The sequence below is a fragment of the Podarcis filfolensis genome (genome assembly GCF_964270895.1).
Source record: "Podarcis filfolensis genome assembly, chromosome: 15".
Taxonomy (NCBI): Eukaryota; Metazoa; Chordata; class Lepidosauria; order Squamata; family Lacertidae; genus Podarcis; species Podarcis filfolensis.
This window is the reverse complement of record NC_139618.1, coordinates 9,270,854-9,284,843: the sequence shown is the minus strand read 5'-3', so window position 1 is coordinate 9,284,843 and position 13,990 is coordinate 9,270,854. Positions and strand designations below refer to the sequence as shown.

Here is a 13,990-nt window from a genome sequence, read left to right as displayed (position 1 = left end):
TAGACACAAAATATTTTATTTTAATTGTGAATTTTGCAAAGACACATTTAAGCAACAAAATATACATTTCTGACCTTTCTGTAGAATTTGTTTTATACAATAACAAATACAAGAGGCTACCGTAGCAATAAATTAAATATACATTATTTACAACGTACATCAGCAACCGGCTACAAAGCGTCGCCTCCTCACAAACAAAAGAAATATATTTCATTTTGTCAGAGACCTTTCGAAAAAGAATTCTGCTTTTCTCTCACACACTCACACTCCCTGCAACTATCATTTTTTTCTTTTCATTAGGAGCCTAATTAAGAGGAAAATTTTCCTGCTCTGTTGAAATGAATGAGACCTTTTGGATAACCACAAAATCCAGCATTTTCCTTCGAGGGAGATCATTTTAAATACCATGCTACAACCATGAAGAAGAAAAAGAAGAAAAGTGAAATGCATGCTTTGTATGTTTTGTTTTTTCACCCAACAAAAACAGAATTATTTTAGAATTCAAGGAGAAATGGAACTGTGGAGTTTCAAGGAAGGAAAACGTGCATTTTTCTCCCTTCTTCAAAACTCTAGAATGCAGAATTGGCAAATGATATTTACTAGCAGCAGGTTCTGCGCAGACAGAAAAGGATTTCTTTGCAGCAGCACATATTTTGCTGCCAAGAAGACATGATGACAGCCACCAGCTCAGTCGACATTCATAGGGAATCGGGATAAATTCTTAGAAGGTGGAGATATCAGGCACAGTAGGTCATTGGACCTGGGGGGACAACACTGGTGCGGAGGGGGGTAGAAGTGCAGAAAGGAGCAACCAAAATTAACAAAGAGCTGGAGAAACACCCTTTTTGAGGAAATTTCACTGCTACAGTTTCCTCATCCCTGCCCTACAGAATTCCGGAAGCATTTCAAGGTGATTTGTGAACCATTTTGTCCCAGAGTACCAGATCTTTATTTCCTCACCCCCTACTCTGCAGGTCAACTCTGACGTGGGCAGGACCACCCAGCTGCCAATCACCTGATGTCATAAAGTTCAAGTTTGCTTTCTGCCTGCCCCACCCTCGATGCCACATATGACTGTGGTTTGGTGGAAACCACCTCAGTGGCCAAATGGGGAGACTTGGTGGGCCAAATCTGGCCAGTGGGCCAGTGAAAGTTCCCTACACCTGCTTTAAGGCAATCTTCCCCAAACAGTAGTCCTCTAGCTCTTTTGGACTACAACTCCCATTGGGCCCAGTTGGCATGGCCGCCATCTTGTTGCGTTAATATGGCCCACAGGAGAAGGCAGCCTTGATTCTTCTCACACACAATCAAATATTCAATAGCAGCCTACTCTCATCGGTGCCAAATTCGTGGACAGTGATGACCATGGCTTGACCACATGAGGGGTGGTCAGAGCCTCTCTTAAGTCAGCCCAGAAATAAAAATTAGGCTCACTTAGGAGCTCAGTTGCCCTTTATAGGCGTATTAGTACAGCTGAAAGGTCAAGGGACAGAAGCAAGACAAAGAATGCTCCAAGAAGTCCTCAACAGCAGAACAGGTGGAAGATAACAAGCGGTAAGTTACGACGACTGTGAAGGCAGATGAAGGCTGCAGCAGATAAGAAACTACCAGTTATCGTGTTACTCATGGCATCGGAAAAGCGCCTTACTGCGAAGACTGTGCGTTGATCAGCGTGCACTGATCTCCACACATAAAGCGTCTTCCAAAAACCCACTCTACAGAACTCCAAGCCACAAGATGTTCTGATGGCCATTCGCTACAATAGCTTTAGGGGGAGATTAGACAATTTCATGGGGGAGGGGAAATTTGCTGTTGGCTTTCAGCTCCAGTAGCTGAATTAGGCTCCCAGGTCCCCAGGCAGGGTGCTGCTGGGGGGATGAGGGCTGCCATTCGCTCTGGCTGTGAGCTTCCTAGGGACATCTGCATGGTCACTGTGGTGAACAGCAGGCTGGGCCAGACACACCTTTGGTCCAGCAAGTCTCTTCTTATATTCTAGAACTGGGCTTGGGAAGGAAAGAGAGATAAGGAACAGAGCAGGACTTTAGTAAGGAGAAAAGATGCCACATTCTGAATTGGCTGAGGTTGTCTTCAAGGGGTAGAAGTCCCACTTGCAGAACAAGTCCATTTGCATTAGAAAAAGGACACTTGACTTTAGCCCTGGGAAGGGGAGAAATTAGCCTATAATATCACTATGAGTGATTATTTTTTAAAAACCAAAGTAACTTTCTCAAATCATCAGGAGAGCAGCGCTCATGACCTTCAGTCAAACAGCTATGATTAAGGACAAGGAGCACACTGGTTTTGCAGATTTCAGAATACCGAACGGAAACAGGGTAAGAAGCGGGTTCAAGTATAATGTCAGCAGCAAACCCGTCTCCTCTCCCCAGATGTCCTTTGGATCATGAGGGACGGAGCAAAGACAGGGGTTGGCGAGGGAAGAGAGTCCCACAACCTGTCAGGTTCATCTCCCGGGGCATCTATCCCAGCCGAGGCGTGGCAAGGTAGCAGCTCCCTCAGGGTCGGACGGGAACATCTGCCTGGGTGAAGCACATTTCATACGTGGCAGTGGCGCATAGTGTGGCGGACGGACGTTGTCAGTCGAAAAGAGCGTTTTCACGTAAGAAAAACAGGAAGGAAGGAAGGAAGGAAAACCCGAACAGAAATGCCCTGGAAAAGAGGAGGAAATAAATTAGATGGTCCTTAGCTAGCAGTTCAAAAGCATGTCAAAGTGCAAGTAGATAAATAGGTACCGCTCTGGCGGGAAAGTAAACGGCGTTTCCGTGCGCTGCTCTGGTTCGCCAGAAGCGGCTTAGTCATGCTGGCCACATGACCTGGAAGCTGTACGCCGGCTTCCTCGGCCAGTAAAGCGAGATGAGTGCCGCAACCCCAGAGTTGGCCACGACTGGACCTAATGGTCAAGGGTCCCTTTACCTAGCTAGGCAGGGGTACACTTAATATTCACACTGAATGCATGTTTGTTTTTCAGCAGAAGGCATCACACAGCATCGCTTACTCCCAATCAGATGTCCACAGGGTTGGAAGCCTTAGTCCAGAGATCATCAAGCTTTAGTGGGGCAGTGGGTGCATTTGAAATGTTGAGAAAGTGAGGCGTGCGCATGGCATTAAATGGCTGCCACATGGTGCATGGTACAATGGCTTCCTTGTAGAATAGGCCTAGCCACTGCACACAGGAACTGAGTCAAATGTATCACTGTATGATGGAGTGGGGCCCGCTGCTTTTAAAAAGGTTGTGCACCTGCTCCTTGAAAAGCCCACCATGAACTTAATGCTGTTCAGTAATTACCTGCCAGTTACCAATACCACTTTTTTTGGGGGGGGGAAGGTTGCGGAGACGTTATTATTATTATTATTATTATTATTATTATTATTATTATTTTATTTGTACCCTGCCCATCTGAATGCGTTGCCCCAGTCACTCTGAGTGGCTTCCAACACACATAAAAACATAATAAAACATTAAACATTTTTTTAAAAAAAATCCCTATACAGAGCTGCCTTCAGGTTGTGTAGTTCTTTATCTCCTTTACATCAGGGCTGCCTTCAGATGTCTTCTAAAAGTCAGATGGTTGTTTATTTCCTTGACATCTGATGGGAGGGCGTTCCACAGGGCAGGTGCCACTACTAAGAAGTCCCTCCGCCTGGTTCCCTGTAACCTCACTTCTCGCAGTGAGGGAACCGCCAGAAAGCCCTCAGAGCTGGACCTCAGTGTCTGGGCTGAATGATGGAGGTGGAGATGCTCCTTCAGGTATACTGGACCAAGGCTGTTTAGGGCTTTAAAGGTCAGCACCAACACTTTGAATTCTGCTCGGAAACGTACTGGGAGCCAACGTACTGGTCTTTAGGGCCAGTGCTACATGGTCCTGGCGACTGCTCCCAGTCACCAGCCTACCTGCCACATTCTGGATTAGTTGTAGTTTCTGAGTCACCTTCAAAGGTAGCGCCACGCAGAGCGTGTTGCAGTAGTTTGTGGTGGAACAACTGCAAGCATTCCTGGATGGTAACTGGTTATCCTGATCAAGTTCAATCTGGGTTCAGGTCTGGGTTCTGGACTTAATCAGTCTTCCCTCACCCCACATGTGCAGCCTTGCCCTTGCAATTGTGGGGTCCCAGGCCACATGACGTTAGCACGCTGGGCACGCATGCCCTGTGATGTGTGCACACGCCATCAGCATGCCCCATGGCATGCGTGCACAGCTGCCACAGAACTTTAAGGGGACCTGGTTCCTTCATTTAAATTTGGGGTGGCGAAGCCCCTGCCACCCCCCTCCTCAGCACCTCTGCCTCTTACCTCCTGCTGGATGCAAAAACAGAAAACAGAAGGTACAGGAGGACCATCTTTGTGAGACCTTAGCCCAACCGACTCACCTTTTTGGGAGGTCTGTAGTCTTATCCGTCAGCTAATGTGTCTGCAAGGAAAGGAAAAGGATCGGCTGACTTCACTTCATGCCTCATTTGCTCTATTGCAGTGATGTGTTGCCCTCCACGTATGTGGACTCCACCTCCCATTGGCCCCCACCCACCCCATGCATGGCCAGAAGTATGGGGTCCTGGAACTTGTATTCCACTGCCTGGTTTCCCACAACCATCTGGTTGGCTACTGTGAGGGCAGGCCTGATCCAGGATGGCTATTCTTATTACGTCCTTAGGCGTAATAAGTTAGTAGCCACTGATAGCCTTCACCTCCAGGAATTTTAAAGCCGTCCAAGTTAGTGGCCATCACTGCCTCATGTGGCAGTGAGTTCCACTGTTTCCACTTTCCTTTATCTTCCACAATCTTCTTTGGATGCCTTCTGGCGTTATGAGAGACCAGGGGGTGGGGACTTTTCTCTATTCAGTTTCTCCTGCCCATGCATAATTTCCTAAACTTCAATCTTGTTGCCTTTTCTCTAAACTAAAAAAAAAAAATCCGAAATGTCCCTTCCTAGGGGGAAGTTGCTCCATTCCCTTTGATCAGTTTGGTGGCCCTTTTCTGAACCTTTCCCAACTTTTCTGTATCCTAGTTGCTGGGAACTGCAGATGGAGAGATTGCTGCTTCACTCATGTCATGCTTGCGAGCCTCCCCTTGGGACATACACATATGGTTGGCCTCTGTGAGAACAGGGCCTGGATAGCTCAATTGGATAGAGCGTAGTGCTGGTAACACCAAGGCTGCAGGTTCGATCCCTGTATGGAACAGCTGCGTATTCCTGCATTGCAAAGCTTTGGACTAGATGGTCCTCAGGGTCCCCTCTAATTCTATGACTAGACTGGCCAATGTACAGGCTCTTCTTGTATACTTATGTTGCTGAACTACAAGTCCCATCAGCCCAAGCAGGCATGGCTAATGGCAGGGGATGATGGGAGTTGTAGTTCCTGTAACATCCGGAGGGCCAAAGGTTCCCCAGCTGTAGATTGACCAACGTCTTAAGTCTATGGCAGGTTGATACGTTCAAACTTACCGGGCCAGAACCTGAATGGCTAAGTTTATCAAAACGAAATTTAAGATTTGACCTCGGAGAATTCCTGCTCTTCATATCTGTTTGAAATAATAATAATAACCCAGTGAAAAAAACCGGTGTTTGCTTCAAATGATTGAACTCAAGAGTCGCCAATGAGGTGCTCTCTAAATGTCGCTGGATCACAACCCCTGTCATTCCTGATCATTCCTGTCTGGGAATGATAGGAGTTGGAGTCATCTAGAGGGCACCATTTTGGCTACCCCAGATTTAATGGAATGAATCTAAACCAGACAGGAACCGGTTTAGTTTAACAGAAGCCCACTGTTAAAACGGAAACAACAATGTGTTAATTTTGCAGTGGCCTGGAAGTGGGAGGAGGGCCCTCTGCTCACATGACTTTCCCCAAGCCATCCCGTGAACTGTAGTTTACCCCTTAAAGAACTACAATTCCTAGCACCTTTAACAAACTACAGTTTCCAGGATTTGGGGGCAGAGGGAGCCATGTGCTTTAACTTTATTGTGATGTACACAGGGTTAGAGTCTTTCATTATTTCAGAGTAGTTAAGAATTGCCCAGAAAAAGTCCCAGCAAAGGAAGAACGGATACAAAAACTTATGGAATATACAGAAATGGCAAAACTTACCGGAAGAAGAAGAAGAAATCAAGATAACAATTTTTTAAATAAAAGAATGGAAATGGTTTATTGAATCTTTACAGATAGATTATAAGCAGATAAAAACACTGGCCAGATTACTGTAACAACCTGCTGTTTTATAAGAGCATATATTTAAAGAAGACGAATAAATGAGCAAATTAAGTTAATTTGGATAAGCAGAAGATATTATAAACAAATTTAAGGAACCACAGAACGAGGGAGAAGGAAGTCAAGTTTTGAAATGTCAAAATGTCAAAATAAACTTGAAAAGTATAAATAAATAAAATAAAAAATAGATGATGATGATAATAAAGAATTGCAATGATGATGATGATGATGATGATGATGATGATGATAATAATAATAATAATAATAATAATAATAATAATGAATTGCCCCGGAAAACAGGCAATATGGCTGCAGTCTCAACCCACTTCCTTGATAGCAAGTTCTGCTCAACCTCACTGGGGCTTACTTCCAAGTAGGACTCTCCAGTGATCATCTTTTACATGTGTTAGGAGGAGAGTAACCGGAAATGAAATGCTTAACCAATTATTGAAGTTTTTGATGAAAGGAGTGGGAGGGGGGTGCAAAGAAAATGAGGGTGGGAGAGAAGGAAAGGAGACCTGAAGATCTTCCTCTTTTTCCTAGGTTGATCTATGTGACAAAACAGACCCGTTTTTATATATGCTGATTTCTCCACAGTGCCCCAGCTATGCAGGTATGCTTACTAATCACCAAGAGCAATCCAAGTTGGTTAATCAAGTGAAGCAAATTTCTATTTTTGTCACTGTAAGAGCCTCATGGGGAGCTAAGGGAAACTTGTCACAGATAAGTAGGATGGTTTCAAGGCAGCCAGCACATTCTGATCTTATGTGTGCACTGATTCTGCTTGATTTTTTTAAAATTATTATTACTTATTATTACTGTACATTTCATGTCAGCTTGGATAGCTCAGTTGGTTAGAGCATGGTGTCCATTTGGGACAGCTACATATTCCTGCGTTGCAACGGGTTGGACTAGATGATCCTCAGGGTGCCTTCGAACTCTACAATTCTATTATTTACAGCCCACCTTTTTTCTAAATAGCTCAAGGTGGCAAAGGCCCTACTCCTTTTGGTGCACTAATGTATCATTATCCAAACCTTGAAGGAAATTAGCCGGAGTTAATTAATTTTACACTTTTCTTACACTTGTTGATTCCATTGGATTTGCAATGGTTAGCATCCTGCTCAGCATACAGGGTCTGACTTAGTCACATGTTACTTTCAGGGGCTTTGAAGTGGGTCTACACAACTGATCACACACACACACACACACGACCGACATACCCTTTTCATACTCAAGCTCTAATTAAATTCCAACATCTATTGAACCCAGCCATTTAGCACCCACAGACCGATAACTATATAAAAAAGTACAAGTTCGAAGGTGGAGGACAGAAGGAAAAAATTGCCACCCAACGTGTCTTACTGAGGGTGGATCTACACAAGGGGGGGGGGATGCTATAAATAAGCCAGAAACTAAATTGTTTTAACAAAAAAAAACGCTATGGAAAACCGCAAATATTTTTTCTTTGCTCTCCAGCACCATCTGGTGTTGCATGTTTATAACACATTCAAAATGCTGGGGTTTGGGGTTTTTTTTTCCAAAGTAGCTGAGTCATGAGACATCCATTGCCATAACCAGGGGCAGACTTTGGTAATCTTTGTTAACGTGATGCCCTGAGCGGCCTCAAAACTTGGCACCTCCAAATGGATCTTCTCAATTATGGATCTTCTCAATTTTTGCACCCCCTCAGTTCAGTGCCCACACTGCCCGAAATCCAGCGCAGGCCATACACCACCAGGCTCCTACTAATACCATCTTGGTAACTTTTGCCCAACTCACCTGTTGGGCTCCTGCTCATTATCACTGGTGTGGCGGCAGATGCCAGAGCCGGATTCTCATTACTTTGGGAAGGGCTGTAGACAAAGACATCCTGCTTGAATGGTGACGCTGTGGAAGGCTGGCTGCCCTGAGGGAGATCGAGGGAAAGGGAGTGAGTTGGAGGCTTGATGGCCAGGTGCAACACACATTTTGTTCATGGAGTATATTTGAGGAGGGGGAACTATGTGGTTGGGGCAGGGGTCACCAACACGGTGCCTGCAAGTGCCCGTGTGCCAGCCAGTTCCTCCTACAGTATCCGCAAAAGGTCTCAGGAACTATCCCCTCAAAAACCACAACACGCAAGGGAATGTTTGTTTCTCTTATTCAGTGCCTGGCTGGTCCTCTCCTATGCAAAACTCAGTACGCCAAACAAACCACGGCAGCCATTTTGGAATGTTCCACAAGCGCCACACTGGCCATTTTGTAATTTGCCCCATGGCAGCCATTTTGTGACACGCGGCACAATTACAAAAGCGCCCCCTGAGCCAAGAAGGCTGGCAACCCCTGGCTTATTGGCGTGTCAGAGAGATGTATGTGGCTGCGAGACTAAGAGGCTGAAATGATATTGTGTCAGAGAAGAAGATGGGGGCAGCCGTGTGCCTCCTGGTTTATGCAAATGTCAACCGGCTCAGGAACATTGGCCCCCTGAGAGACCAGTCAATATCAGGAAGCGAAAACTGCATTATTACCAGGCTTTCGTATTCTTCCATGTTTTCACTCTCCCCTGCCGTGCTGCTGAAGCTGCTGGTACTTGAGGATGAACGGGAGATGTTTGACCTTCCGTTTTCTTTGAGTTTAATAAATGGCCTGGAAGTCAAAGGAGATGAAGGCAGAAAATTAAAGCTCGATGGTGGTGATGGAGCTTAGAAAAATCTCCATCTCTGAATTCCTCCCCCAGGATTTGGGGTTCTGTAATACCCCATCTTGTTTCCAGAGATTATCTGCCATCCTTTTTTGTTCTCTCTCCCCCCCCCCCGGTTCAGACTTTGGGTTGTATCCACATATTCACACCATACAATTAAAGCACAATGATACCACTTTAAACAGCCAGATCTGGGATCTGTGGTTTGTTCAGGAGTAGCTGAGAGTTGTTAGGAGACCCCAATTCCCCTCCCAGAGTTACAGTTTTTAGAGTGGTTTAACAATCAATCTCTCTTGAATCCTGGGAACTGCAGTTTACTCTTCGCAGAGCTATAGTTCCCAGCACCCTTTACAAACTACAACCCCCAGGATTCTTTGGGGGAAGCCATGTAGTTTCAACGCATGGTATGGACACGACTTGTGTTTATTTAGCTCTATTTACCTCTCTTTGTTGGGACAGATCTCTGGAGAGCTTGGGTTTGAAGAGGCCTCGGACCTAATTTCTTGAGAGGTGTGTCCTCCTTCAGGGGTCTTCGGTGTTCCTGAGCCACTGTCACTATGAAGAGAGTAAAACACTAGAGTAGCATAACTTTCAAACAAATCTATCTTGCCTTCTCATACCGTTAACATTCTGTTCCAGCAGGTCTCAGATGTGGATGTAAGGCTGGGTAGGAACAGCATAAATGAGTGTATGTGTACAGAGCTGTCAGCACAGTGACTGCTCCATCACTCTTTGAACCCAGAGGTCTGTCCCTGAAGTGAAGAAGAGCAGAAATGATGAGGTAGGAATCTCTGCCTTCCTCAGAGGAATAAATTTGTGGCTGGCAGGAAGATTAAGAATATCTCTACTAATAATATTTTTCTAATGGTGTTGTCACGCTGCAGTTCACATGGCTGCCAACAGGTGTCACTGCAAACTACAGCATGACAACAAAGTGATCTCCCAGAGCTGCAGAGCCACAGCAGCAGTATAGGAGGGTGAGAAGAAGGGAACCAGAAGTGGTGGCTGTCAGGCAAGTGAGTCATGTGAATGAGCACCCTGGTGCCCCAGGCCAGTGAGTGGAGGTATTGCAAAGTCTAAGGGAAGGAGGTTGTTTTGGTGAGGTGTCAAGAGAAGGGTGGCTTTGGCAAAGTGTATGGGGTGAGAAGAAGGGTGGCTTTCATGAGATGAGGGGTGGTGGTCAGGTGGAGCTGGGTGTAGCTCCTGGTAAACACATATATAAATGTAAACACACTAGCATCCAGCACAACTAATTACAACTGCTAAACAAATGGAAAAATCGTTAAGAGGTCTGTCTCAACCCTCAACAATTTTTAAGTTGTCCTGGGGGCAGCAGAGTTTGAGAGCTATGGCTACAAAGAAAATAAAATATACAGTGGTACCTCAGGTTACAAACATTTCGGGTTACAGACTCTGCTAACCCAGAAGTAGTACCTCAGGTTAGCCCCAGGATGAGAACAGAAATCGCACAACGGCGGCGCAGCAGTGGCAGGCCCCATTAGCTAAAGTGGTACCTCAGATTAAGAATGGTTTCAGGTTAAGAACGGATCTCCGGAATGAATTAAGTTCATAACCAGAGGTACCACTGTATTGCAATGGCTCCAGAAATGCACTGCACCAGAACTATCCATCTGTTCTGAGCAAGTTACCATCGAGTCCGAGGCTCTGCCTGGCTCTCTGATCCAGTGTGCAGACGAGGGAACAGCCCTGACCGCCTCTTTATGGGACTCCTGGACTGGTTCTTGGCTGTAGCTGCTGATACTGGAGGCTGAGGAGACAGGCAAACAAAATTATAACCCTTTTAACCAGGCTCACAGTTGCCTGTGAACTGCACAGCAATCTTTATTTTTTTTATTTTACATACTGGCAATGCATATAAGACTATAAAATAATCCCAAACATACCCCAAATCTTCCATAACTGCATAAGATACTGTTGTACACACAATCACACTTGGTTTATGCAGTCAAGAGTACATCTCCTTTTTGGACTGGGGAATGGAATGAACGTTTTGAAACACACAGAGAAGAAGAGGTTGTGATGGCATGGCTGCCAGCCAGTCAGTGCTGCGCAGAGCCAGGTTCTGCCACAAACAAGGGGTGAACACACCCTAGTTGTACTGCACTTACAGAAAAGGTGGCCTTCGTTATTTCGCCACTGTTGTGCGCAATCCCTCCGCTCAAGCTACCAGGGATTCCTCCGCTCTGATGCTTCTTCTGACTCCCAACCATGGTTTCCATGGAGTGACTGCGGACCCGGATGGCTCTCTGGCAAGGGGTGACAAGAAGAAGTGGAAAGTTAAGATCTTGATCAGAAATTTGCCACAATTTACCATTTGAAATAACGTCACGATTTTCTACTATAAGTATCTCACTGGAAGGACAGATCGTGAAGCTGAGGCTCCAATACTTTGGCCACCTCATGAGAAGAGAAGACTCCCTGGAAAAGACCCTGATGTTGGGAAAGATGGAGGGCACAAGGAGAAGGGGACGACAGAGGACGAGATGGTGGAACAGTCTTCTCAAAGCTACCAGCATGAGTTTGACCAAACTGCGGGAGGCAGTGGAAGACAGGAGTGCCTGGCGTGCTCTGGTCCATGGGGTCACAAAGAGTCGGACACAACTAAATAACTAAACAACAACACTACAACAACAAATCTACACATTGCAAACTGTGGGTCTTAAGTCACCCAAAAAACCAACAACCCAAAACCACATTATCAGTACATAAGAGGGTGGTATCGGGAGGTTTGGGGGGGTGGTTAATACAGGTTTGTAGCAGTACAAAAATATTTATGGGGGAAATACTAAGGAGTGAAAAGAGCAGCTGCCAAATGTAGATCATGCATGCTCAGTGGGCATGAAATACTGAAAAGGAATAGAGTAGCGTGGGAAAGGGTGTGGCTGACTGGCTGGATCCCCCAAAATTCAGGAGTCCTCATATTTACTGACATTCTACCAACTCTTTAAGACACACCTGTTTAGATAAGCATCCCCTGACTTGAAGCTCTTCCTTTGGCTGTTGTTTTAACAGTTAAGAAGCTCTGGTGTTCTTGCTTGAGTATCTGTATTAATGAAGGGTACCTGTATTCTTTTATCATTAGTTTGATTCTTGTTATTTTTCGTTTGTGAGCTGCCTTGGAATTTCTTCATGAAATGAAAGGCAGTGTACAAATTATGTTCATAATAGGTTAACAGGAGCCATAGGCGCCAACTCCATAGGGCTGAAGTGTCTTCAGCCTCCCCTCCCCCCTAAAGAAGTCTGTCAGGATTGGGCTGAGCCCTGCCCCCACCCCAAGCTTGAGGGGCTGGGTCTCGTGGCAGTGGGGGCGAGCCTCGTGGCCTCAGTGACCCTCGCTGGGCCTTGCTTCCTCCCACTATCGACCTCCTCCTGATGCGCATCATGCATTGCGCAATGCTTGAGACATCACATGTGTGTGACGCCCCCCCGCCCCGCCCCCCCAATGTTGGGTGCAACTTGACTCCTCTGACAGGAGTGCTCACTGCAATAGTTAAAGAGATTGGTTGTTTACTGTAACTAGACAGTTGGTATGGTGTTACAGAGTGCTCAAGTCCCCAGTAAGCGTATCTTTGCACAGAGCATTGTGCATATCCATCCTTTTGGTGTGGTGGTTTGCAGGAGTGCATTCTCGATATACTCATAGTATGACTGCATTGAGATTATTTTTGTGTGGTGCTTTAGCAGTGCACAGGAGCACATGCTTGCCCCTGTAGGAGCCTGTCCAACCTAAGATCTGCATCAAATACCCTGACGTCTGGGCTACCAGTGACAGCTCTAAACTGATGTGTACGGTGTACCACAGGCAAAAAAAAAAACCTGTTTCGGGTGGTGCCCCTGCACTTTGGAACTCCTTTCCTAGGGAAATGGCTCCCTCATTGCTAGTCTTCGAGAGGTCCTTAATGGGATTTTTATTCCAGTCCACATCTGGCTAACGTTACAGTGTTGTGCTTCCAAAAAAATAAAATAAATAAAAGCTGGTTCCTAAGCCATTCAGTTCAGAGAGACGGTCTTGGGGCATATGGGCAAGTAGTGGAAACCTTTTAGGACCCAGTGTTATGTGTTCCAGGCAGCCAAACCGCTTGATGGTCCAGCACCTGCATTTTGCACCGGCTGCAATCAGCAGACCGTCCTTGAGGGCAGCCCCACAGAGAGTATTCAACAGTAATCTAACTAGGAGGCTTCCACAGGATGGGTTGTTTTTGCAAGCTCAGGAACAGCCTCAGCTAGCAATCCAGGAGGAGATGGAAACAGGCAGTGAAGCCACTTGGGCCTCAATGGTCAAAGCAGGAGACAGGAGGACCCCCAGACTACATGCCTGGTCCTTCAGGGGGAGTGCAGTTCCTGGACCCCAGATCTACCAATCCACAGCACCTCCATCTTGTCAGGATTCAGTTTCAGCTTGTTGGTCCTCAAGCACCACTAGGGGTTGGACTAGATAACCCTTGGGGTCCCTTCCAACTCTATAAGTCTATGATTCTCCAGACAACAGTGCTGCACCTGATCCAGATGCAAGGGGGAAGCAGAGCTAATTGTTGTCCGTGAACCGGAGACACACCATGCTCCCTCCATGAGTTGCACAGTGGCTCCCAGAGGATATTGTTGCCAATACTTTTGCTGATAGCTCAAGAAGCATTAACAGATCATTTCCTCCATTCATCTCCTGGCATAAGTTGGCAAGCATTTCATAACTTCACAGGAAGCTGTCTTAGTATAAGGCAGTCAGACCCTTGATCTATCTAGCTCAGTATTATCTCAACATTGACTGGTAGCGGCTGGAGAGCTTTCTGTGAGTATAAGAATCTCTGGGTGGATGATGGTAACCCCACACTGGCATTGGGAAAGAGTGTGCACATGTGCAAAGATACCTCTGGCCCTACTCTGCAAGCAGCATACATTGAGAATCTTACCAGGATTCCCTATGCATGATGCAACTAGGTTGATGGAACAGTCCTTGGTCATCTCTGGATCTCAAAGGGAAGACCATTAAAGGACTGTTGGTGAGCGGTCATAGAATCACAGAGGGACCCCAAGGTTCATCTAGTCCAAACCTAGCAACACAAGGAT

At 46.0% G+C, this 13,990-nt stretch overlaps 1 protein-coding gene and 1 long non-coding RNA gene across 17 annotated transcripts in view; one reads left to right on the top strand and one right to left on the bottom strand.

Annotated features, from left to right (window-relative positions):
- Positions 1-13,990, bottom strand: part of RAP1GAP2 (RAP1 GTPase activating protein 2) — a 186,897-nt gene continuing 172,907 nt past the window's right edge. For 11 of the 16 annotated variants that reach the window (XM_083587609.1, XM_083587610.1, XM_083587613.1 and 8 more), the window contains 8 exons: positions 11,035-11,172; positions 10,555-10,673; positions 9,347-9,460; positions 8,733-8,850; positions 8,005-8,131; positions 5,460-5,536; positions 4,387-4,427; positions 1-2,667 (listed from right to left, as the gene is read on the bottom strand). In XM_083587609.1, the coding sequence (XP_083443735.1) occupies positions 4,419-4,427; positions 5,460-5,536; positions 8,005-8,131; positions 8,733-8,850; positions 9,347-9,460; positions 10,555-10,673; positions 11,035-11,172 (702 nt within the window). In that variant the 3' untranslated portion in view covers positions 1-2,667; positions 4,387-4,418. The remainder of the gene's footprint in view (positions 2,668-4,386; positions 4,428-5,459; positions 5,537-8,004; positions 8,132-8,732; positions 8,851-9,346; positions 9,461-10,554; positions 10,674-11,034; positions 11,173-13,990) is intronic. The other 5 variants (XR_014541917.1, XR_014541918.1, XR_014541919.1 and 2 more) reach the window with 2 other exon arrangements.
- On the top strand, positions 9,467-12,156 carry LOC310750260. Its single transcript, XR_014542031.1, has 2 exons — positions 9,467-9,686; positions 11,272-12,156. It is a non-coding gene; the product is annotated as an uncharacterized lncRNA (long non-coding RNA).